This window comes from Anabas testudineus, chromosome 15 (genome assembly GCF_900324465.2).
Source record: "Anabas testudineus chromosome 15, fAnaTes1.2, whole genome shotgun sequence".
In the NCBI taxonomy this organism is placed as follows: domain Eukaryota; kingdom Metazoa; phylum Chordata; class Actinopteri; order Anabantiformes; family Anabantidae; genus Anabas; species Anabas testudineus.
The window spans coordinates 9,376,320-9,402,736 of record NC_046624.1 but is presented as its reverse complement, the minus strand read 5'-3'; the positions used below and the strand labels follow the sequence as shown (position 1 = coordinate 9,402,736).

At 38.5% G+C, this 26,417-nt stretch overlaps 1 protein-coding gene across 1 annotated transcript; it reads right to left on the bottom strand.

The window, feature by feature from the left end:
- Positions 1 to 265: 265 nt before the first annotated feature.
- On the bottom strand, positions 266 to 22,486 carry col21a1 (collagen, type XXI, alpha 1). The gene is made up of 29 exons (XM_026353670.1): positions 22,347 to 22,486; positions 17,386 to 17,513; positions 16,649 to 17,209; positions 16,336 to 16,501; positions 16,019 to 16,247; positions 15,556 to 15,726; positions 14,228 to 14,305; positions 13,396 to 13,479; positions 12,365 to 12,427; positions 11,953 to 12,006; positions 11,793 to 11,846; positions 11,628 to 11,681; positions 8,921 to 8,974; positions 8,785 to 8,838; positions 8,650 to 8,703; positions 8,235 to 8,288; positions 7,332 to 7,376; positions 7,194 to 7,247; positions 7,051 to 7,104; positions 5,652 to 5,705; positions 5,383 to 5,454; positions 5,028 to 5,063; positions 4,501 to 4,545; positions 3,259 to 3,291; positions 3,026 to 3,172; positions 2,864 to 2,918; positions 2,578 to 2,778; positions 2,413 to 2,490; positions 266 to 2,281 (listed from the first exon to the last, which is right to left on the bottom strand). The coding sequence occupies exons 2-29, from the start codon at positions 17,480 to 17,482 to the stop codon at positions 2,094 to 2,096; spliced, it is 2,889 nt and encodes a 962-aa protein (XP_026209455.1). The 5' UTR covers positions 17,483 to 17,513; positions 22,347 to 22,486; the 3' UTR covers positions 266 to 2,093.
- Positions 22,487 to 26,417: the final 3,931 nt, after the last annotated feature.

Genomic DNA, 26,417 nt, shown 5'->3' with positions numbered 1-26,417 from the left:
TATGTACTTCCACAACACTTTACTTTAGACAGTTTAGCCTTTAGAGAAAAAACCCTGAAAAACTCTTTAAACTAATTTGCAGAATGAAACCTGGGTATTTTACTTCCAGCCAGGATACAAGCATGTTCACCTCAAGCTTCCGGTATCTGACAACGTGTAACATGGGCACCCAACTACATAAAAGTAGCATTTAGGAAAACAAAAAGCACGATATAACACCTTTAAAGTTTAAAGGACAGCACAGGTTCATACATCATTCCGCTTTTTTTAATTTTAGTAAAAATAAGAAAGATTCATACAAAAGTCAACTTAACACAAAATAATATTACAAAATAGTTAAAAGCTGTTGAAGACATGTCACTGTTGAAATACAGTTAGGACTCTTTTATAAATAACAATAAAATACCTGCTACAGTAATGAAAGGTAAGCCTTGGAAACAAAAATGACTTAAATTGTCAAAACTATAAGGTCAGCATGTTCTTAAATGCTGAGCTTTTTAACATTTTACCTTCTAATTGGAAGAAAATGATATTAAATAGGTATCTTGATGGGGGGAAGTGCTACTTTATCTTGGGTTATACACAGTATTAGCTGTTGTAAAAGGTTTTCATAAAGAGATAAGTGCTAAACAGTCAAACTGAAGGCTAAAGGAACACAGACTTACAGCAGCTCATAATCAGCTACAGGAAATCAAACTCACAGTTTTGTGCTAAAAAAGTTAAATGTACATAATCTATGATGATATGATTGACTGAACATGGAACTTATAGATTTTAGAGGTTGTGTGTTATTATGTTACAGGATACGTTGCACCTACTCAATGTGCAGTGAAGGAACACCAGGGGGCATTATGGGCCAGTGTCTATGTCCCAACCACACAACCCAGAGAGAGATCTAGACATGTATGCAGGGCCATTTTTAGGCAAAGGCTGTCTAGTTGGTCACTTAGGGCACCGACAGCTGGAGGGAAACATTTTGTAATTGTTCCTGAACTGTTTCCTAGTCTCTAACTCACTCACAGTTTTTCCTTACATTAAAAAAAAAAACTCTTTGCTTAGGCACCATAGGGATATTAGCCAGTATTTGCCAGACATAACTCTTCAGCTATGTCTACATTAGTTAACATTTGCCATCAGACCAGACAGTCCTTATTCCCCCAAGTCCTCTAAGCACTCTAACATATTGTACACCTGAATGAAGCTGAGATGGTCATCCAGTTGGCAGGTTCTTCAATTTCTCCTTCTGAAGGTCTGTTAGAGTGACTGTTGGGTTTCTAGTCACCTCCCTGACCAAAGCCTTTATCATCAGCCTGATGTCCAGTTGTAAGAATAGTCCCGGTGGTTTCAAACTTATCCTATTTCAAACTTCTTTTATTTCACCATGACTGAGACAGTTTTGCTTCTGGGGATATACAGTTTTCTAAATGGGTTTATACCATTGCCTTGATCTAGTCCTCAACAAAATGTTATCGTGGAAATCTCTAATAGTTCTAATCTCTAATTCTTTGGACTTCAGGACTTGGTTTTAACATGCAGTGTGAAGTGTGGCATCAAATATGGGGCACACCTGAGTATAATACAATGCAATAAAATGAGCAAAACTTGAAAGGATGTGAATAAAATAAAAGACTGTAACAGGAACTAGTGTGCATGTAAAGAAACTAACTGACAATGGGGATCATATGAAACAGAAGATGAATGAAATCACACTTTAAATTCTAAAGTAAACCATTATAATTGTCTTTAAATAGACTCATGGAATCTCAGACCCCATATATTGGGAAATGGCCCTGCATACATGTTGTACATGAGTTCACGGTGCTGAAATCAGAGGTATTACATGAAGCCAATTGTTTTGTTTTAATACCAGTAAAACCTTAAGGCATGTTCAATGATATCTGAATAATAGTACAAAACATCAATATAAAATGTGATAGGATCTAGTTCTGTTGACGGTTATCACATAAAAGCTGTTAGAAGAGGTCTGTTTTGTTTCCACGACAGAGAGAAACTGTAAAGATGAGATCTTCCTGAGAATGGCTGTTGGTTCCACATCAGCTTCAGACTGGTGCCTGCTGTGGCGCTGCACTACGTCAATAGTTTGGCCCTTTGCTGTAAGGATCCCGCCTAATCATGCTACCATAACACATGGATGGATCACACACCCCAGGCTGGCCAGGGATGCCTGGTGTACCACTTTTCCCCTCTGCTCCATTTAGACCAGGGGGTCCAGGATTTCCTGGGGGACCTGGTTTACTGTACGTCTGGGGGCCCATTGGACCTGTGAGACAAATATATTAAGCCATGATCCCTTCATGATGGTACACAGTAGAAGTATGTGGCATTAAATATCCTAGTACAAATCCTAAAGCATCCTGTTAAATTAGCTGTGTGATTAGTCACTTTATTTACCTGGAGGCCCAGGTGGCCCTTGATCTCCAGTGGTAGTTCGACCTGGGCTGCCCTTCTCACCCTTTAACCCTGCTTCTCCTGCAAACACACACAGGTGTCTTATTTAGAAAGGTTTTCATACTTAACAGTTTTAATTACTTAATGATGATTTCATGCCAGTTTTACCTTTGAGCCCATCAATACCAGGGTGCCCTGGACGACCTGGTTGGCCTGGATGTCCCCTGGAGCCACTAAGTCCAGGAAGCCCCCTGAGTCCCTGGGGCCCAGTTGGGCCTGGATGACCTGGAGGACCAGGAGATCCAGGACGGCTTTGGCATCTAGCACAGCTACTTTGTTGGTTGCTCAGCAACAGTAAAGGTAGCTCCGCTAGGATGATTGAAATTAAAAGATTTAATATGTTTGGTGAAAACAGACAGAAACACACCATCTCACAGTTTCTAATGATACTCACACTGAATCATCTCTCTGCAAATTTGCCGAATGTGACTGTCTGACATTTGGCTTGCCTGCAAAAAAGTAATGGATCATATGGATTTCCATATCCATTCCAATTGTTGGTGATGTTAAATCATTATCAACAGTAAAAGTGTTAAAACATTTATATCACACATACATATCTTCCCTCAGGTCCAGGTGGGCCAGGAGGACCAGTGTTCCCCTGTGTCCCTCTGGGGCCCGGTGGGCCTGACTGACCCGGCTGTCCCGGCCGCCCCATTTGACCTTCTTGACCTCTCTGCCCTGGATCTCCTGCTGTCCCTTTCTGGCAAAAAGGCCATGCCAGTGTTAGCAACACGCATCATAATTCAGGTTGGATATAATTTAATGAATGCATTCAGATTAACATACCTCTCCTTTTAGCCCCATTGGACCCGTGGAGCCCTGTCAGTCAAAGTCATGATTAATTATTATTATTATTGAAAACTATCGTAGAAGCATTAAGAAAAAAAACAAAAAACAGGTGCATTTCTCTTGCACTTCCAAATCCTTCCCAATAAAATGAAGTAAAAGTCAGCACTCCAAAGTAATCACGAAAAACTCACCTCATAAGATGAGCTTATTTACAGTCAGTTGGCTAAAAATCCTTCTTTAGAGCATGGACAAGCAGTGAGCTAGACCTGTTGACATCTGTTCAAGACCAGCAAACTGCAAGGGCATAAGTGGACCAGAGTGCTATTTTTGAAAACCAAGTGATCAAAAGTCGTCCCATCCTCAAGTTTCAAAGTAGAAAAGATGTGAGCTCATTTTATTGATTGATGGAATATTATCAACTTGGCATATGAGCAAGCAAAATAAATACCCGGAGATTAACTGCTGGCAAATAAAAATTAAGATTGTCATCTCAGTTATGCTGTGTTAAAACACCAGTATTGTTATGAAATACTAGCCTGCACTCCAGTCAGAAACTATGCTTGGAGAAAACTTGGAGTGCTGACTTTTGTTCTGGAGAATACTAAATATAAACTAGAAATCATAAAAATAATAATGCACAATATTTTTCTACAGTAAATTAGGTAACACAAGAGTTATGGTACAATAAATTATTTCAAATAGATCATATCTATTACCTATATATCATTGAGAACTTGAGAAAGTTACATAAAGGTATAAAGTATCACAAACATAATATGTATCATATTTGAAAAAAAAAAAAGCATCAGATAATAAACACATAGCTAAACACATAGCTAGGCCACAGAAAGTGGGTGTAATGTATAAAGATAGACACATAGATGTATTGGACCAAGACATCCCAAACAACTTCTCTTTCTAAGTTCCAGAGCTCAAGTTCAAAATGGAAACATAAATAACCACATGGTGGCACTATCTGCTCTGAAGACGTCTGAAAACTCTGAAAATAGCTTTACACCTGCTAGTCAAGAACCTAACTTCCAATAGATTTGTAATTGATAATGTCCCTGGTGGATGTAATACATATACTGAATACTGAATTTACAGCCCCCGTTTAGTTGAATGTTACAACTTAAGTCAATAATTTGAAACGTGTTTTAAAATGGATTTCTGAATTTAAAAACTAGAAACTTGCACACATTTTTTGTTTGTATTTTTTGACAAAGCTCAAAAACTCACATGAAGCCCAGGCCAGCCATGCTCTCCCTTTTCACCTTTCAATCCCTGATGAGAAAATCATGAGAATCATGTCATAAGATGTTTGAACATGCACTATTACTATTGGTAGCTACAGGTTAAATATACATTCAACAAGATGATCAATGTGTATTTATCACAGGATTTAGGGGGTGTTAATGTATTTTAAACACATTAACACCAGATTTGGTTACAAAAATATGATCTTACTTTCTTGTTGAATTTAGTTTTCATAGAATTGATCCACTTTAGCTGACACATGAGTATTTGAACTGTTCCACATGGTGATTTAAGTAAAATCCAACCTATGCAAACCATTTCTTTTGTACCAAAGTATATCTTAATCCAGTTCTAGTGATATCCAAGTCACCTTCATGTTTATTTAAAGCTTTATTGAAAGCTTTAAACCTCTGAATTTAAATTCTAATTGTAGATTAGTATTACAGAGATTATTCTGTGTCAGCAATTACGCGTTGTGTAGTGCAGCATAATCTTGCCCAGAATCTTACCATCTCTCCTCGTTCACTTGGATTTCCCTTTTCTCCCTGATAAAAAAAATAAATAGAGATGTGTATTTTAACTTTCTGTATGTTTTTAAGACCAGTGATTTACAGAAGAATAAATAGCCAGAATGCATCCTTACAGAATGAAGACCTGTCACATCTAGTACACATTTAAACATGTCAAATAATACATTTTATTGAAATTGCTAAGCAAATTTATTTTTAAATCGAGTTATTATTACAGCTGGAATTTCTGGTGAACAAATGTTTATGACTGAATATCAGCAACCATACTATATCTTTATTCTTTGACCAGTAAACACATTTTCATGACATTTTCACTAAATAACAATTGAAATACCTTGCTGCCCTTCAGGCCTGGCATTCCTGGGTGCCCTGGCTCACCTGCTATTCCTGATTCCCCTGCACTGCCCTTTAAAATCAACAGTGATTAAAAACACACTATTAACATGTATTATACTGTAGAATGAACAACTTACAGAAATACTTGATTACTAGTGTGGATAAACATGCTACTCTCACTGGCACTGGTTCAATACATGACCACAATAATTTAAATCAGAGAAAAGGCCACTTGGTTAATTTTAGCTTATTTAAATGAAAACATACCGCAGGGCCTGGTGTTCCCTGGATACCTGGACTTCCAGCGTCACCCTTACTCCCCTTGATTAACAATAAAACATATTTTATGTTACAGATAACATTCAGGAAAAGTATATTTGAACATCATCATATTATTGACCTTATTAGAATTCATTTTCATTGATGCATGCAATAGTTTAAGCAATGGTTTAAAGTATTGGGAAATTGCAGCTTCACATTTAATTGTCTAGTTGTTACAGTAATGCGTAGCACTAGTCATATGCTTTCTTTTCCAGTGGAACAAGCTTCAGTAATTGTAGTTTAAAGCTTGGCCATAAAATAAAAGTATTGTCTGCCTCTCCATAAACTTTGGTTTTCACTTGTGTGCCATTTACCAATACACATTAGCTTGTTAAAGGCAGACCAGCTAATGAAAACTGATTAGGAGACAAAGTGTCCTGACTGCACAGGCCTATGCTGGTTATATTTCCACTAAAATTCCACTGACGAAAGCAGCAAGGCCGGATCATGGCTTAATTTAGCCCCTCTGTTGCGGCCAAGAGATCGTTACTTGTGCTAAGTTGTATTTTAGAAAAATGGTGACTAAACAAAACATGTAATGCCGTTGACCAAACAAAGTTCAGTGCGTCTACATTGACAATGTCACATAGCGTGCACTGATCTGCTAAATTTGTTGGCAGCTGTACTACACTGTGCTCAGAGCCTACTTGAATCATGACATGGTTGCGCCTGCAGCTTGTCAGTGGCTAATGCCAACTTGTGTGGATTGATCTACAGTATTGACTTTTCTGGGTCACAGTTTGAGTTAGTGCACTCACGGCCCCAGGGAAATAGAGGGTGATAAACTGACATTATACACTGCCTGGCCCAAAAAATAATTTGGTCACTCGAATAATTCCTGGACCACCTTTGGCTTTGATTACAGCACGCATTCACTGCAGCTTTGTTTTGATAAGATTATGTAATGTCACCACATGTATTTCCATCTAGAGTTGCAATAATTTCTTGCCAAGATTTGTATTGATGACAGGATTGGACTGCTGTGTAAAGTGTTCCCAAGATTCTCAATGGGGTTAAAGTCTGGACTCTGTTATGTCCAAATTGATGTGTGAAAATTATGTTTTCTAGTCGCTGAACAACTTTTTCACAGTTTGAGCCCAGTGTCATCGAGGAATATGCCCTTGCCACCAGAACACAATCCATTGATGGAAAAACCTGGCCATTCAGTACATTCAGGTAGTCAGCTGACCACATGGTGTTGCCATCTTAATCACTGCAGTAATTATCCAATGAAAGGCTCTTACCTATTTGCTCAGTGAAATCCAGGTGGTGACTTTTCATTTGGCCAGGCAATGGATTTAGTTCACCTTTGATCCATTTAACGATTGCATTATATATGTATTACCTTAGGTCCAGTTTGGCCTTTTAAGCCAGGTTCACCAGGTAAACCCATCTCACCCTGAAGGAGAACGAGAAAATTATTTTAGGCACTAAAAATGTAAAACTGTCTTAAGACTATTACCAACTGTTCAACAACTGGTAACTTACAGGTGGTCCAGTCAGTCCTTTAAAACCTTTTGGTCCAGGCAAACCAACTTCCCCCTTAAATCAAATATAATTACAAAGAATGATACAAAACCATTCAACAGTTAATTTTGGACATACCGTATATTAAAAGAAGGTTACCTTTTGTCCATCCAGGCCTGCAATTCCTTGCAATCCGGGCAAACCCTGAGAACAAGTGTACAGATTGTACTTAAACAGATAAGATGATAAAGTTTAAGAATGACCAGAAAAGGTTTGTCTATGAATCCAGTGCTGAATAATGTGTATAGATTTAGAGGGGACACTAGCATTATTTACTGTCAGGGGCGCCTGTTTTATTTACTGATACAATTTAATCAGTTCAACACATCTCAAAGCTAGCACTGAAAGGCCCTTTTTGTTGGTAATTTTTTTCCAAGATAAATACTTGCACATGCTCAGTGGTTGCCTCATACTGACGATTAAGTAACATACTGAATGTGCATAGTGATCAGACAGAAAGGCTGAGAGACAGAAAATAGATAGAGCTTCCCAGACACAGTTAAGATAAGAAAAGAAATCCCTCTGCTCAGGCCTACGCTGAAGTGTGAATTTAATCTTGTTTTAGCTTGAGGGAGCTACAGTACTAATTCTGTTTCTTGGATATATTGCTAACTCTGTTGTTCTGATGAGGAAAAATGGCTTACAGCCTTATGGAGCAACTGACTCATCTTTTGTAGACCCATCACAAACTTTTGGACGACACAATCATGATCAGTGGGGTGGCTGCCCAGCTGAAACAATTTCTTCCTAAAACAGATTTGCCAGAGCATCACAGCATTCTCTCGATGAGTTACATTCACAGTCTTAGTTTATAGCCGGAGCCTGATTGTTACATAACCGAGTTATCCTGGGACAGACTTCTGGGGAAATACCCAGTTTACTCGCTGTATCTGTTCTGCTGACAGTATGTTAACACATTGCTACACTACAACAGTCAAACATGCAAGCTTCTCTTAAAGTTAGAGGACTCCCTCTAGTTTAAGAGATGTTTAATTGACTCACAGGATGGCCGTCCTTTCCATCAGCACCAGGAATACCACTGGTTCCAGCTTCTCCCTTAATACATTGGAGAAACAGAAACATTAACACGTTTCATTGTCGTCCTGCTTTCTAGTATCTTAGTTTTAACTTAACACATACACATCATTATCTTTTTATTTTGCATGTTCTGTTGCTTTAATTAAATAGACATCTGTCTAAAACACCTTTGATGTTTACTGAAGCTGGCAAGTGAGGTTTGGAAAAAGAAAGGGGGCGGGGGCAACAGTACCGTATGACTCTATTTCCATGGCTGCAACAGCAACAACAACATCAATAGCAAAGTCTGCAGACGTATTCAACTTCATGCTTCTATTATTATCTAATCCCGGAATCAGCTTTGAATCTTAACTATTCTGTACTGTCAAAACAAACAGACCTTTTGACCATGTCCCCCTGGAGATCCATCCCTTCCATCTCTCCCAGGAGGGCCCTGAAATAAGAGAAAATAATTTTGCTCTATACTACAATGACACACAAGCTGTGGATTGGATTTTGAATTGATAATACGTACAGGTTCTCCTGGATAGCCGGGCGGCCCAGAAGGTCCCATGCTTCCTTTTTCTCCCTGCAAATATCATTCCATCAAGTTGATTGTTGTACTTATTTTGCAATGCTCAGTTACTTAACTGTTTTGGCTGTATCCTTACCACTTGGCCATGGTTTCCTGGTATCCCAGCACTTCCTGGAGATCCCACTGACCCCTGCGAAGAATAAGAGTTGAAAGTGATCATTATATTTGATCTCAGAATAGTTGCTACCTTAAATGGTCTAAGAAGCTGTGGCTTATTTCTGTCTTTTAGACAACAATGAATCTGACATTCATTTGACAGAATGGAAGTTAAACAACTTGCCATCATCAGTAAAATTGCACCACTTGACCTAAAACCAAATGTTTGTATATGATTAACACTGCCAAAAGTTTGAGGAATCATCACATTTACAGAATGAAAACATGATTTTGGAACAAGGCTGGATATTAGATCACTTGTTTTCAGATTTTGCATGCCAACTCTGTAGGTGTAGATTCAAATGGCATGTTTGCAAAACTATATGTAAATGAAAAGAGGTTGTTCTCAAAGTGTACTCACAATTTTATATTCAGTGAACAAATATGTTGCAGAAAAATAAAAACTCTGCAGCTGTGAGTTTCACTGTGGGTTTTCATGTCCAAAACAACTGGTTTCTTTAAAGATGAATGCAGTCTATATAGTTACAATGTAGTGAATGTTGTACTCTAATGTTGTCTAGATCTTATGTGAGGAAAATGAGAGTGCACCATTGGGTGGTCTTGCTCTATGGCAACAATTTGGAACATGTAAATGTGTTTGTTTCCAAAAATCTCTACAAGATGAGGATCCCCTTTAGCTTTAAGGGAGGCTTAAGTGGCTCCCTGCTGGTTGAAGACCTTTCTGTCTTAAGAGATTGTTCCGTGTTTTTGGGCTTTGGCTCCCAAAGTGAAAACACCTTGTGTCCCAGATATGTAGCAAATTCAGTTTTTACTTGGCAACTATGAAGAATATTTAAAAATGAAGCCCAGTGGATGGATGTTTCAAACAATGGGACGACATTTAGATGTGCAAAAAGAAGAGAAATCTGGTTCTTCACTTCCACCAAAGTCTCATCATGACCACACAGCTTTATAGATATGTGTCATGGCTTGAACAAAGGACATTTCTGAAGTCTTGAAAGGTGCTGAATTGTTGATGCTCATCAGGCTTGTGCCTGCTTTGCTGCCTCTGGACTAAGACTGCTTCGCATCTTTGATGGAGCTCTGAGTTGTATATTCACAGGAAAATATCAAGCTGTCGATCTGTGAGCTGAAACCACTCTGGAGTGGCATCTGATAGCTCAGCCTCTCAGGGTCACTACTCTGAGAAAGCACTCTGAGTCTTTTAACTGTATTTAATTAGATTAAGAATTTGAATTCACTAAATTTTACATTTGTAAAAAAAACATCTATCTTTTTAATCTGCCTTGAGGTGATTTGCTCTTTGTAGAAGCAATTTGACCAGAGCTTTGCTAACTTGTTTCTTACAACATTCGGCATGTACGTGCTGGAAAATCACCAGCAGTGCACCTTCTATATGCTCATCTCATCATTTGTGCCTTAGACCACTACCTTAATGCAATGTCTAAATATGGGATTTTAAAGAGGCCAGCAAAAATAAAAAAGACCCGTAAAAGTTTAAATCATTTTATGTTTTAACTGGAAATGTGATTTTTATTTTTTTAATATAATTTATGTAAAAGGTGGTGCTCCATTGTATTTTGCATGGGCAAAACTCAAAGTAGGAACATATTTGACCTACAGTAATAAAAGAAAGTTGAGAAGACAGGCCAAGCACTTGTAAAAACTTAATTTGACACATAATGGACCTTTGAGTCGACCAATGGGACAGACAGTACAGGAGCATATGCTCCAGGTGCAGACGTGTCTGCAGACAGCTGAAACCTTTTTCAAAATGACATTAACTGCATCAATTATTCTCTGTGTCCGCCAACTGGCAGGGCTCCCTGTGGTCACATTATTTACAATGTGGGATAATATGAAAGGGCTGATGCAATCTATAGAAGATGCATTACCTAACTATACATCGAAATAACCCTGTGTCATTCAGATGAACATTAAAATGATCCGAGCAATTGAAAAGTTCTAGAGAGACTTGCTGCCACAGCCAGTCCAAACAAGGACTGCTGTGGCTCATGTACTTATGCCTTCTTACACACAGTTATTTATCATGACAGCTGCAAGTATTACACACAACCAAGTGCATAAAGTTTCCTAGTCTGTGTACTTGAACAGAGCAAGTTATTCAGCTGAACACTTCAGCAGCACTTACTTTGAGCTAAAGTACCTCAAGTAGCGAATTGATTTCTTAATATCTTGTTTATCTGCATTTGAGTTGCTGCTGGAGCAGGTGGTGTGCCAGATTGGTGTCCTTAAAGTACAAGGTTTTATCTTAACTGATGGCCTTTAATTGGAGATATAGAATGCTCCACAGTGCTTTTTGTGGCTGTGTGATCTGTTTATTTCAAGCAGAACTGTTTAAGCTTTCAATGGAAAAACCAGAATGAAAGCATGAATTACCATGCTTCTTTAAGTCTCTCTGCAAAGCTCTGATCCCACACTACAGAAGCTGTATTTCTCTCCCGAGGGATCTGACTTTATATTCCTAACATATGGGTTCTAGAGTGATTGAAGCAACGACAGTGGAGCAGTTCACGTTGAGTTGTCTAGCAGATACATCCTGTTAATCCTACATTTGATCAAAAAATGGTTTACCTTAACTACACAAGGTGTGTTAAGGCAAACAAAGAGGCAGTATAATGCAAATGAAAAAATAGTATCACCACCTTCTCTCCCTGTTGTCCAGGTGGTCCTGGTAATCCAGGCATACCCCTGTCACCCTGAAACAACAGACTTGTATTACAAGTTGGTTTTGTGCTGGTTACAAATTTGTGCTGCAGCATGATAATGAAATCAATTGCAGCATAGTTTGTGCTTTTTGACCTTCCTACCGAAACACCAGGCCTCCCTTGCTCTCCTTTGTACCCGTCTGGCCCACGTGGCCCCTGGCAGAGATAAGAACGGAAAGCAGCATTATATTTTCTGTTCTTGATGCTGAATTTAACATGTATGAATTAAACATGAAGGTAAATTATTTCAAAATGCATTTACTTCTACTCCTGGTGGACCTGGCTGACCTGGAGTCCCTCTAATGCCAGGGAGACCCTTACATTAAACAAAAACAGAATGGGAGAAACACACTTAGTTAAATATTTGCATCCCTTAAGCTATGTGCATGTTCTCTGAGTGACTCTAGGCTGCGGGGTGGATTTTTGATCATGCTGTACAACATGTGGTTCACTTTTGGATGGTTTTCATCACAGAAAAACCACCATTGCTACAATGGGAGATGTTTTTTATTTACCCATTGGAAAAATAAGTAAATACACTTATTTACTGTTATGTTTGAGCATTCTGGTGTAGTCCTGGCCACAAACAATTACAGAGGAAAAAACAGGTTTTAGCATTTGCTCAGATGCTGTTGTGTTCTGTATGTTTGCATATTGAACTATGTAGTACTCACAGGCTTACCATCAGCACCAGCAGGTCCAGGCTGACCAGGTTTGCCAGTGTTTCCCGATTCACCCTGCAGAAAGTAGAACGTGGTAATTCAGTCATGTATAACTAAAACCAATTGTTTATATGTACATTACTGTCGATCAGGCAACAATTTGGAGCATCTCTGGTAGCAATATGTTTTCTCAGGCGCACAGTGTTGATTTAATTTATCTGCAAACCATGCTGAGCAAGCTATACTGTAAGTTCTTCTTGAGCACTATGTGGGTTATAAGAAACATCTGCATGCCAGTCACCATCCCCAGCATTTTGGATCTATTAGTAAATGTAGTAAACATACAGCGGTGACCTTATAAACACAAATATGCCCGAAACCAACCACGTTCTTTTGTAGGAAGGACTTTTGCTAATATCTCTCTCAGAGGTCCTTGTGTAGAGGCTTTTATGACTGGGGTTGCTATTATTTGGTTGATAATCTGTCATTAATAAATACAGAGATCTAAGTGTATTCCCTAGTTTGGTAATTTTCCATTCAAACAGTGTTTATCTTATCCTAGGTCTGGTTTGTTTCAAGGAAACTGTACAATACTACAGGGTCTTACAAGACTTAAAATAAGTGACTCAATAGCAAGCCAGAACGTGCCTAAGAGAGACTATGTGGTGCATCCATAATTCCTGAAAACTCTGGATGCACCATAAAAACGTCTGGATTGATAAAATATTAGTGTGATCATCATATCATCATATCCTTACACAACAACATTTGGACATCATCCAGGATTTCATGTTTCCTCAAGGTTAAGCAGGAGGCAAGAGAAAGTTTGTGGTCTGTCTCTCAAACAGAAGCAATTTAGTCTCTTAGTCATTCCTGAGTTTACACACAAACATTGTTATAGATTGAGTTATGTTTTTGTTGTTTCACCTTACCAGACCACCACTGTTTAAAGTAAATATTTAACCAACTATGACTATTAATTATACACTGTAATACAACAGCATGACACAGGACAAAGAATGAAGGGAAGTAGAAAACCTGACCTTCATTCCTGGGAGTCCAGGTGGTCCAGGAGGACAAACACAAGGTTCTTGAGTTGGTTCAGCATAATCAAGACTGTTGGAGCACTGTAATGAACAGGCATAATTAGACATTATAGCAGAAATAAAACCAATCACTTCAATCTGTATTTAAATAAGAGCAAGTCTTTCTGCTAAAATGCCCACTGGATATTTTTCAGTTTTTAAATGAAATGATTTAAGATTTTACTAGTAAAGCATTTAAGCCTCCCTTCAAACAAGCACTGATAAGAAAACTCGGAGATTCCTTTGCAAATAAACCACCGACACAGAGAGAGGGAGCTGAGCAGGGGTACTTGGCAAGCTTTTGTAATTTTAGGCTTTTCATCCTGTCTCTTTTGATATTTTTATCCAACAGCTTAATATTAAAAACAGTAATTTGGCACTGGTTTTCTGTAGTTATAGCTGTTTCCAAGCCAGCATAACAATGAACTGCTGCTGCACAAACACAGTTAGAGCCAGCAGACATAAAAAAAATATATATATATACTGTGTGCAAAATGTTTGAAGCTGAGCCACATGTTCTCCTCCAACTAAATATTTTATATGTAAACAGATGTGACTTAAATTGAATATGTTCAAATTACACCTTTATTATACAACATTATTGTAAAATACAGCAGTACAAGTTGTGGAGGTAACTGATTGGCAGCACGCCTGCACCACTGTGTGCTATGATCCAGAGTAGAAACTGAATTATTCTGACAAGGTGAGAAGTAGGTGAGAAGAAGTTATCTTTGTTGCTTTTGGACTGAAAGAGTGAGTGCATAGCCAAAACTGAGACTCTCATACTTACAACCCCAGGTATTTCACATGCAGTCTCTCGATTATTCTGCTCAGGGTCACAGTAGATGCGAAGTTTCTGAATTTCAAACTGTACAAAGTGTAAAAAGAAAAAGTAAAAAATGGCTTGTTAACACAACCCCCACTGCTGGAGACTCCATACCAGCTAACAAAACAAAAACATGTAGTATGGGGGTCATTTTGTAGCATTTAGTTCAGTTTTATCCGTGCTTTGCAACTAATGAATTGAAAATGCTAATGTATAACTATTAAAGGGAAGATAAAGTGGCCTCACTGGGCAATGGTAGGCAGCAAGTTGCCAGACCTCCCTCAGTGTTTGGAGCTGTTCTGTAGCAACATTACACTATTCTTCCATTATTTGGTATGTTATTGATGCTGGTGGTAAACCAGCTCCAGGATGTCCCATTGACTCTTTCACTATTACTATGTGAGCAAAACAATGCTCCTGGCATATATATTATTTTAACCTAATGAAAACATTAGACTGTGTTTGGGGGCATAAATGAATAAAACATGTTAATGATAACGGTAGCCTTTATTGAAGTTTCCTTTTAAGGGTCCAGTTACAAAAATCTGTTTCCAATTACAAGTGTGCTGATCCCGAAATGATACATAAGTGCATTTATTTTGTTAAATGGCTTTAAACTTTTTAAATGTTTCTTATAACAGTGAGTCAGTACACATAATAAACATGGTTACTAAACTGTGGTTTCTGTTAAGATCCACAGACATAATCACGTGTCAACACACTGACTGGCATGCAACATCTGAAAGTCTGAATCATCCCCAAATAGTGGATTTTATCATATCCTTCCTTATATAACAAAAGATGTACCAAGAATAATTTACCATAATGACCATAATGACCTGCCTAATTGCTTACTAATATGTTTGAGGTACTTGAATGGTCAGTTTGTGCTATTGTTTCATAATAAAAGGTGACACATAATATGCACAATAAATTGTGTACATCATGTAACACATACTACTGTATATGTATATGGTGTTTACAGGCATGCACGAAAACACAGCACAATCCTGATTTTTTTTTTTATTTATTTATTTTGGCATAAATTGTGCCAATTGAGACAAATAAAACTAAGATTAATAAGATTGTGAGGGGGAAAAGGCTACTTTTTGCCAAGGATTTATTATCCATGGAGTTAAGCATGTCTCTGAGGAGCTAGTAGTAAACTGTGCAGTACCGTGTGAACATATTGTATATCAGCTCGGGGTTAGACAAACAAACAACAAACAGCTCCCCGTTTCTATAGATAAGTTGACACAGATGTTTATTTTTTGTAAACCGGATAAACTTACTGGTACTGTTGTTTCCTTTCTCATGTATTTTCCAACTTGAGTTTTTCCATTGATGAAAATGCCAACAGGGGACTCCAAGGGCAGAGTTTCCAATTCCAGGTCATCAACATAAAGAGTGACGTCCTCCTCAGTGATGAGCAGCCGCAGCTGATGCCATTTCTCGTCAAACAGCTTTTGTTGTCATAGAAAAATAACAGGAAATAGTCAATACTGTTGTACATCTTGGAATCATTCTAATAAAGAAAATAAAAAAATCTGTACGTGTATCACATTAAAACAGTAATAACATATTCTTGCAAATGGATATACCACTCTGGGGAATCGGGTACTTACTGTAGTTTTCTGGTGTTCAGTGCAGAACAGAAACTACAGTAAGTGACTGAGGGCTGTTTGATACTGTATGTTTGTAACTAGTCCTTGTGTGTAAAATATATGCATTAATACACACAGGCTGTTATTTTACCCTTTCTGTTTGTTGTGTAAATGTAACCATTTGGATTCCACTTGGTGCTTCGCTTGTTGTGGTGAACATCACAGTACGGTCCAGTCCACTTAAAGTCACCGCCATTTGTGGCTTCCCATCATGTGTCTGTATTCTCCACAGGTCCCAATCCTCTTTGGCCACTGATCCTTTATACCTCATCGTGGCCACAAAAACATACGATGGAGGGAATCCATCAGGAAAAAGGTTCCTGATAGAACAAACAAATGGGGAAAAAAAGTTTTTCCACAGAGAATACATGGTTGATGATGGAGGAATAATGAAAGCAAAATGATTACCGTGTAGTCTCGCTTAAATCAACGTGAGACGTCACTTCATAGGCTCTAGTGCTGTAGAATGACCCCTGTGTCCTCTTTACTTTTTTGGCCAAATTTAATTGCAAAAGTAAATCAAAACCTTTCTCTTCACGGGAATCTACAGGAATTCTTGCTGGACAAACGGTCTCTGCAACATGGGGGCAAGAATGACAAAATCATTTAGAGGATGAAATTGACAAGTGATGCAATACAACTGATGATGACACAGATATTTGACCTCATATTATTTTAGCAGAACAGTTTTAGCTTCAGAAATTAATCAGCAGTTTCTCACCTTCGCATAGTTTCTGTCGTATGACCTGTATGATCCTAGAAATAGCTTTGTAGTCCTCAACGGAGAATACATATTTTGAAAATGGCTTGTTCGCAATGTCCCTCAACTCAGCTTCTTCTGTCTCTGACCCCACGCCAATAGCAAACAGAATTACTCCTTTTTTCCTCGCTGCCTCTGCTGCTTTCAAAACCTCATCTTGGGATTTCCCATCTGTGAGGACAACAGCAATTCTGGAAATGCCAAGTGGGCCACGCTCAGAAAGGCCAAACAGTTTGTCTGTAGCAAATTGAATGGCTGTGCCTGTCCTCGTGTTTCCCCCCATGTACTCAATAGACTCCATTGCTTTAATGAGGTCTCTGTTGGAGTAATACTTCCCCAGAGGTATTTCTAAAACAGGGTCATCACTGTACTGGACGACTCCAACCTGGGTGAACTTCTGTCCTATGTTGAAGCCTGTCGTTATGTTGACAAGCCATCGCTTTACTAGTTCAAAATTGACATCTTCAACACTCCATGAGCCATCTAGAATAAAGACCAAATCACATGGTGCTGTCCTACAACCTGGAGCAGACAGGAAATAAACAATTAGCAGAAATAATACTTTTTAAAAATGTATCTAGTTTGGTGAAATATGTTACGTAAAAAGCATTTAAATCATCTCAGTCATTTGAATGCATTCGTTATTAACTTATGGACAACAAACAAATAAGAGAGAGCAAAGACAGAGGCACTCTTACTTCTTATGTCATCATCTTGAGCTGCACTAAACAAATGGAGAAGCATGAAGCACAGGCATCTTAAGCCACAACGCATGGATGTCACTTTGTAACCCATTATGCAGAAGTACCAACTTCCAATTGTGCACCTACAGAGAAATGGAAAACATGCTTTGTATTTGAAGAAATCTTTCATCGCATTATTGTAAAACAAAACACTGAGACTTAACTTTTTTTAAATCAAGATTAGCACAGGGACCACATGTCACAAATGTTTGCATTGTTCTTTTTTACGTGATAAAATAATAATAGCATATAATTCAAGTTCTGTATGTGCATGCAAATTACCATTATTTGTGAACTGAGGTCACCTTGTGTTCTCTGTATGATGCCCTAATGTTCAGAGTGTTAAATGAAAGCAGTTTGATTTAGCCTGCTGTGAATGCGTATACATGACAGCTGATGGTCCATGCACACATTCACACTGCTCACAGTTCAAATCATGGTTAATGCATTTACCACTGAGGCCTTATAAATCATTCATACATACATTTTTTTTTTGTTTCACAGAATGAATTGGCATGACTTGATCTACATTTTTCCATCCATTTAGCTGTGCATCAGAAGCCTGGCTATGTAAAGATGGCCATTAGTAGAAAATGAGTGCACACATACAAGCTGAAGCTAAAACTGCATCATTTGACTTTTTGACACCATAATGTCACCATGAAAAGCTGATAAATATGTTAGCAAACAGTGGCTTACATCCAGCAGGCTACATAAATTCACATTTGGAATCATGGAGTATGACTTGGAATCACACAAGTTTGACTTATATTAACACGGTAAGCAGTGTAGATGATCACTAAGTCATTAAAGTCATGTTGAGTCATTTATGTTTCATGGGTGTATTGCAGAGAATGGAGGTTTTTCACTTCCCTCCCCTCTGTGATCTATGGTAATATGCTTCTGTTTTACAAATATTTGGCAAACTTCTTTTACCCGATGTTTGCTATGCCTAGATCAAGTGCTGTATAGCTCAGACAATGCATGTCTCCAGTAATTTTAAGTTAACAAGCCTACCTGTGAAAAAGCCTAATGTGTAAGGTTCCACTTATTTTTCACCCTTAGTGAGTGGAGTGAATTTGTGTAATCTGGCTCTATAAACAAGCTGTAAAAAACTTTACAAAAGATTGTAAAAACTTTTACGTTTAGTGTAGTTATTATAATATTTTCTCTGGTCTCAGAGGAAGAAAATGTCTGCTCTATACTACAACAATGCAGCAGTGCAACTATGAGATATCTCAGCATCGAAAGCCAAAGTTGATTAATAATTTTCTGTGGGTTCATCAGTACAAACACCTCTAAATTACATATACAGTAGTTATTTTATCAATTGTAGACATAAAATATTGATTAGAGTAGCTTTAAATTCAGAGGTAAAAGCTATTACTAGTGCATCCATCATGTGCTTAGGACAAGTTAAGAAGCAGTAGTACTCATGAGCCATCAACCCTGAATACAGTATCACATGGATGATCACTGGAAGGGGCTATATTCACATTCTGCCCAGTCCTGCCAACGACACTTCCACCCACAAATCCCTAATTCACTTACTTGTACCACTAAGTTATACTGTGAACTCTGCATCTATCCACCATGCGATGCACTCTATTTTTCCAATCCTGAACATCCTCCACTGCCTTAGAACACCTAAGGATTTTCCGTTCAAGCCTCGTTTACCACATCCTCACATGGCACTGTCATCTTTACTAAATAAACAATTCACTGAACCTCTGACCGCAACTGCCCTTTAAGTGATCACCATTTCCTGTGGGATTATCAGCTGTTTCCTTAAATCTGATGCCGTTTGCCAATCTCTGCCTGTCCTTGGCTCAAATACAGAACGCCTGCCCAGAAAAGCTTCATGCCTACACTTTTCCTCCCTTGTGGATAAATCCAATTGTAATACCTTCCTTCCCATCAGCAGTTGAAGTGATTGTAACCAGTTACTGTCATCAAGTGGAGCAAGGTTATTTCAAAACACATGTCTAAACATATAGAAAATAAACATTTTGGGACTATGTTAATCAATTTCAAACAACATTCTCTTGGGGAAATGTGTCTCTGTAGATATCAGGCCACTTCTGACACATCTAAATGTTGTTTGTGCCATCAGCAGAATTTTTCCGCTTGTTTTTTCCCTTGTACTTAACCATAATAGGGTCTTTTTAAACCATATTTATAGTTTTTCTGGTGAGAAAATACCTAATATTCAGGGTTATTCCAGATGTTATAATTGCCAACAACCCAGAGATGGCAAACAAATCCCTTTACTGAAGCAATGTCAACCCAAGTACAACACATGACAAAATGCACACTCCGTCCTTTAAAATGTTGTAGTTTGCAAACACATCTGTCCAGATTGATATTCTAGTATGAGCCTTGTGTGTGTATGTCATCATTATCCAAGTGTATGTTGGTGCCAAATGCAATATAATTTCTGTCAGGTGTTTCCACAATGTAGCATTTTTTTTGGCAGCATCAGTTCTTCATTGACTCCTGTTGTTATACCAAATATAAGGAATTCCCTTAAAGTATCCTTAGATAGAAGTTCACAAGAACTGGGTGGCTGCGCAGATGGACAAATGGAAAGTGACCTGACCCTGGCTATTGCCTGTGCAGAGGCACAAAAAGGGTCTGAGACTGTAAAGCCCACTGAGGCAAAATTGGTGACTGAGCGGACTGTGTATTGGTATTCTCTTTATATGTATATATGCACTATGCTACTAAGCTTTTGATAAAACTGAATGAAGCTAAACTAATTAATTTACAGTATCAATTTCATTGCATGTGTCACAAAGAACATGCAGATCTTGGTGGTGACTGTGTGCATTACCATGAAATTGGACATGAAATGGTACAGTATATAAAGGATCCAGTAAAACAATGAAAACAGTCACATTTATATTTAATGAGAATGGACTAGAAAGTTGCATGTGAATAAACAGCTAACATTTGATTGTATGTTCTTTCTGTGGCTGCTCTATTAAATTATCTTTCAGAGTAGTTTCCAACAGCACAAAGAAACTGCTGACATCCTCAAAGGAAGCAGTTGCAAATGAGGACCAGATATGCTGCACAGTTTAAGTAACAAGACTTGTGGAAGGAATTTGATAGGAAGGAACTGACCATACACCTTATTCATAGTTGTTTCTGATTGTGAAACGTGATGGTCAACACACAGTGGTCAGGATATAACCTTTGGACTCCCAAATGCATTTATTCCTGTGCAGCCGCTAAGGGGTGACACTCTTTAACATGACTACATTTTTCCACGATGTAAACTCAGTTGAAGTAACACAGTTGAAGGAGTTAAGCTGCCATAGTTGTGCAAGCTGTTTTCTTCAGAGAGCTGGAGGAGGCAGCTGGAAAACCCCCTCACTTGCTGCGTCCAGCCAGAATGACTTTCCTCTCAACTGACTTTCCCCGTACTGAGTTTTTCTACACCTTTTCTCGAGCCACATGGTCTTCATTTACACCATCAGACAGTGAAATTCCAGCTGTGGACAGTGACCAAACACATGTAGTCATGATGAAGGGAGCCCACCTTCATCCAGGAATAAAATTGCAACATTACATGTGCTGTGCTATTCTGCTTACAGTTTGAATTGTAGCAGAATTAACAGGTGCACGTGTGTTGCAGGTTTGCACCGGGCTCAAGTGATCTCTGATGTTACTGGAGCAGTTCTGAAACTTAGTACTGTAGCTCCAGGTTTCAATTGTGGCGATAAACTACCAGAACTCGATAGCTGGTACTGTGTGTTGAATACCAAGCGAAGCCAAACTGTGGATATATCCACCACATAACATGAATTCTGGGTTTAGCATATTGTTTGCTGCGATATTTTGTAATCTTAGTAAGATTTATGTGAGACATATTTTAGTAGCAGCTGGATAGTTCCAGCTGGATATGCTGTTCAGGAAGCTGCTGAACAAATGATTTCTCACATTTCACTAGATAACATTTCACTCGACATTGAGTCATCAGACAGATTTTAACCACAGGATCAGACCACAGAGTTTGAGATTAAACCTTAAAACAACATGTCACAAACTGTGTTTTTTTCTATTTGTTTTTTGTAGTTTATCTTGTGTAACTGCAGTTTTAACTCCATCCAAACTGTTTAAGTTATAGTTATCTGCTATAAATTTGGCAAAAGGAAGTTATTCCATTCCAGAAACAACAACTGGTGTTCGGCGTGAACAACAGTTGCCAAGACCAGGGGGATTTATTGCTGCCAGATTCTTCAAGCAACAAGGAAAAGCTAAGCCCTCTCAGTTGTTCTCAGAAGAAAAAAAATATTCCAAACTGTTTAATAATAGCTTGTAAAATGTTCGCTCAAAGGGGTCTTACATGTATCACTTTTCTGCTAACATGTCCACTGTGCTGACAATTTCTTCATCTACATTCAATTTTCATATGTGTAAAATCTGTTCAGTCCTTGCAACACTGTGGGGCACTTATGTAAGCAAACTCCTTTTATGAGCAGAGAAATGGCCAGGAAAATCCCGAGATGATTCCATTCATTCTTTGCAGGACAGTAGCACAAATAAGGGACTGATCGCTGAGCCTGACACCTTCAATATGCAGCACATATGCAGAGTCTTGCACACTAAAGTGAACGTTGACACAGAGTTCATTTGTTACCGATCTGAATTGAGTTAGCAATTTTACCATGTGCTAACACATTGCATACTAAAAAAATGAATTGAAAACACCAAGATCAGCCCAACAGGTTCACCCTAACGAACCAGCAAAATCTCCCTTGAGATTTGTAATCTCAAATCAGCCACTCACCAGAGTTAGTGAGTATAGTTAACAGCATATGACAGCTGTATCTGTATGCACGAACAAACCCCAAACTGCAAAACAGCAAAGAGATCTGAGATAAATGTTGACAAAGTATGCAAAAGGTTACCAGCAAGTGTCGAATCCCTTGTGTGAATTCCTGTTAATCCTCTCATTGAAAGCCAATGATCAATTCTGTTCACAGGCTTCGTTAGACAGAAATTGAAGTTGCAAAGAAGTGCACATGTTTCTTTGCTGAATGAAAGCCTGCCCTATCCAGCAGCTCCTTCTGTCTTCTCTGTCTTTCTCCCTCTCCACCACCCCTGCTCGCTCACTCTGGACTTTTACTGGCCTACAGCCACCTTCAATTACCATGGGTGGAAAGAGAAGCAGATAAGGGGAGCATGAAGTAGTGAAGCAGACAGCCCATCTCTGACAGTCCAGAAGGAAAATAATTGTCATGAGCGCAGGCTCCTTCCAAGTGTAAAGGGTTTGAATCATATGTGTGTTGTTAGGGGCATAACCACAGAACATGAAGTTTTCTGGATGCAGGATAAGCATCCAGGCTATAAGATTTAGCACAATGTGATACATACAGCATACAGTATACACCTGAAGTGATCAGCAGTGCATTGCATTGCTGATCACTCCCCATCATTCCACTTCATCCTACAACTGGACAGCAGATTATGTTCTACAAGTCTGCAACGAACAAGGTGTGAAAAGCTACTGCAGTGCCTGGTCTGCAAAAAAACAGCTGCAAGTCATTAGAAATGGAAATGGAGAACTGCATCTGCTGTGTGTAGCGCAGACATACCTCGGATTGATCCACTCTAACAAGTTTGATCATGTTTGTGGTCACTGGCAGCCTGCTCTGCATCAACCTACAACAACTTGGAGATTTCAGGTGCTGTTAAAGATTTTGAGCAGCACAATAATTCATTGCACCCTATGCTGTACAAAATGATATGTTGCATGAGTGCCGATGTAGCATGTTGTGATTTAAAGGCTAAATACAAATAAGTATGAGATTTGTAATCTTGTAAAACCATCTGGCATAAACGAACGTCAAAATTATGGATCACCAATAAATGTAATCAGTGTTATAGTAAGTATAATATCACCAATTAATAATTAGCCTTTAAAAACTAGGATCTAACTCTTATTACAGCTGCTTTTCTAGAAGATTTAGTTTGTTTACCTGTTTTCTTAATTTTGATTAATGTCGTTTATAAAAGTTCTACTGCAGATACTGTTTATTTCTGAAAAAGAAAGTCTACTATCCTTTCCCACTACTCCCTATATCTGACTCGTCTTGTGTACAGAGTAAACCAAGAACAAAAACAAAACAAAAAAAAAACAATCTTGTTATTATAATATGAATGTCATGTGCTAAATATTAGACCTGGTCTTGTGCTGAGATTAAGCAGCAGTGGTTTCCGGCTGATGGCCTGGTTGACCCTGAGACTCAGCACACTCTGGTGGATCCAACAGGAAAATACTGAGTTGCTGTTTGGCGCTTGGGAGGGGCCAACCTGCTGGTGAGACCACACTTTCCAATGCTGAGTAATCATCTGTCTCTACAGACTGGTGTTCAATTTGTGACCAACTGGAAGTGCACTTTTTTTTTTTTAACCACACTTGTCTTCTGTGGTCTATACATTGATCAGTATAACTGATGGTGTGGTCACGTCTGATTGCATTTGGCAGCAACCTGTGTTCAAGATTGTGTAACTTTTACCAGATAATCAATAAATAATGTTTGACTAGATTATACCTAGTAGCAGCACACATTATTTCTTATTAACAGATGTTATAGGGGATCCATGAGAACAGCAGCAAATTGATACAGTTAAAAGACCTTTCCACACTAAGATCAATCAAATGAAAGTGTTCTGTAAGTAGGGAAAGCCTGACTTATTATATTATTTTACTTCTATTATTCATTATCCGAAATAATTTGCTCGCATAAATCCGGAGTAATGAAAGCAGTGCTTAAGCAAAACAAGACAGATCTAATGATCCTGTGGAGTCAAACTGTAACAAGGCGTGAGTACTATTTAATGTGTGAAAGAAAAGCGGAGGATTGAGAAAAAAGTGCGTGTGTGTGTGTCTAACTTCCATTTGACAATGCATTTGCCAATTATGTGTGTCTCGTCCTTTTTACAGCAGGATAGCATCAGTGTGAAATCTTTAAATAAAATACATGTTTCATTACTTTTTGCAAATATTCTCTTGGTTTGCACACATGACAAAATTGTTCATACAAGTAAGAAGGAAGAAAATTACCCAGCAGAGGTTTGTGTCATCTTGCCAGTATGTACAGACGTGTGAATGTGGTAAAAAGTTGCGCGGGCAAAGTCAGTGAAATTAGTGTCAGATCTAACTGCATCAGCACTCTGCTCGCTTTCATTTCTACAAAGCACTCTAACACATTTGGCTTATTACTTACATCAACTAACATTTACAGTGTCTGGCAGGCATTCTGAAACTTTTTTAAATAAGTGCCTGAGGACGGCATAAAGCCTCTCTGTCTAATAACCTCTGATTCTGTGCCATCACTTTGAAGCTCGACTGGACTGGGTCGTTTTAATCAGCTCACACGAATCAAGCCTTATTTACTGTGATCACTTGTCTGGTTTGCCACAGTGATAAATAGTGAGCATGTCTGAAGCAAAGGGTTGAGCCTAGAAAGAAAATTCAGAGGATAACCGTGGAGTAGTCATAGTTTCCATGGTGGAGGTGGCCATAGGATCCTACGATGGAAGAAAAAAGAGCAGCATGGTACAGTACACATGATGCTGTAGTCACGGAGGGGGCGGTGGATGATGATCCACAGTCGATGGGCTTTTCAGAGGAAACTAATGTGAGCCAGGAAAGACACTGAGAAGAGCCACATGCTGAGCTCCCAGTGTGTTTCCCCTTTTAGAAGTGTTTCTCCATTTGATTAGAGCTGTGGAAAATAATCACTATTTTTTTTTGAAGACATTAAGTAATTTCTGGTCTGCAGGATTGCTAGGGCCTTCCCCAGCACACATTGATCCTAAAGCAGAGAAATGGCATGGGCAAGGCTAATTATACGACAGATGCACATAGACAGGCCCAGCCGCTCATACCCTCGAGCAATTTGCAGACTCCATTCCACTTAATCTTCAGGTTTTTTAGCTGGAACGTCCGCCCAGGTCAGGAATGGAATCAGCTCAGTCCGCTGTGAAACAACAGTGTTACAACATATCTACTGAGTCACTGTGTGGAAAACTTTGCTGTTTGTGTCAACGTTTGCTCTCATCTCTACAACAGCTTCTAAAGAGAAAGCCACAGGTTGTGGGTCATTAAATTTTCTGACGACAGCTCAACTCATATTTAATCAATGGGACCCCAACAACTTATAATTAGTATGATATTCAGTTACCATGTAGTATTGCCTAAATCGTCATCAGAAGTAATTTCTAAATCTTCCAGTTGACTTTAGAGTTGTTGAGTGCAGTGTACTCGAGTCCTTGATTACATTACAACACAAAATTGTTCCCCCATTCTTAAAATTCAGGGATACCGTGCCAGTATTGTAGTGCAGTTACAATACTACAGTAACTAATGAGAAACATGAATGTTTAAGGAAAACGTGAAGGCGCCCAGTTCATTGACATCAATATTACAGACAGCTTCTTTACTATGTAAAAAGTAAAGATTCATTTTCCGGCTCTTTGCTTATAGAAAAATAAAGGACGATGCCTCTCATCTGCACTCCACCATCAGACAATCTTTCTTCCACTCAACACAAGAACATGTTGCACAGAAACTCTTTATACCAGTAAATAATGTATGATGTAAAATATTTTCTACTACTTCAAACATTACGGCTGCATTCGCACTATTAATGAGTTCCATGTCAAAATGAACCTAAACCAGGTTTTCATACAATAGTGCAAATACCATCATTGTCATTTTGGGATTTTTATTATAAAGTACAGATGTTTAAAGACAAGTCTGACTTGTGAAATCAGTTTAAATAAAAGAATCATATGAAGATGGTGTTTTTATACACATATATTTTGTTGCCACTTCGACTCACACAGGTGTTGCTGTTGGTAAACCTTGGTTCCCTGACCTTTAGTTCAGGTTTCACTTGCATATTTACATGAATATTCACTTTATTTGAATGAACACATATTAACAAAAAAAACTAGCTAACATAGTTTTC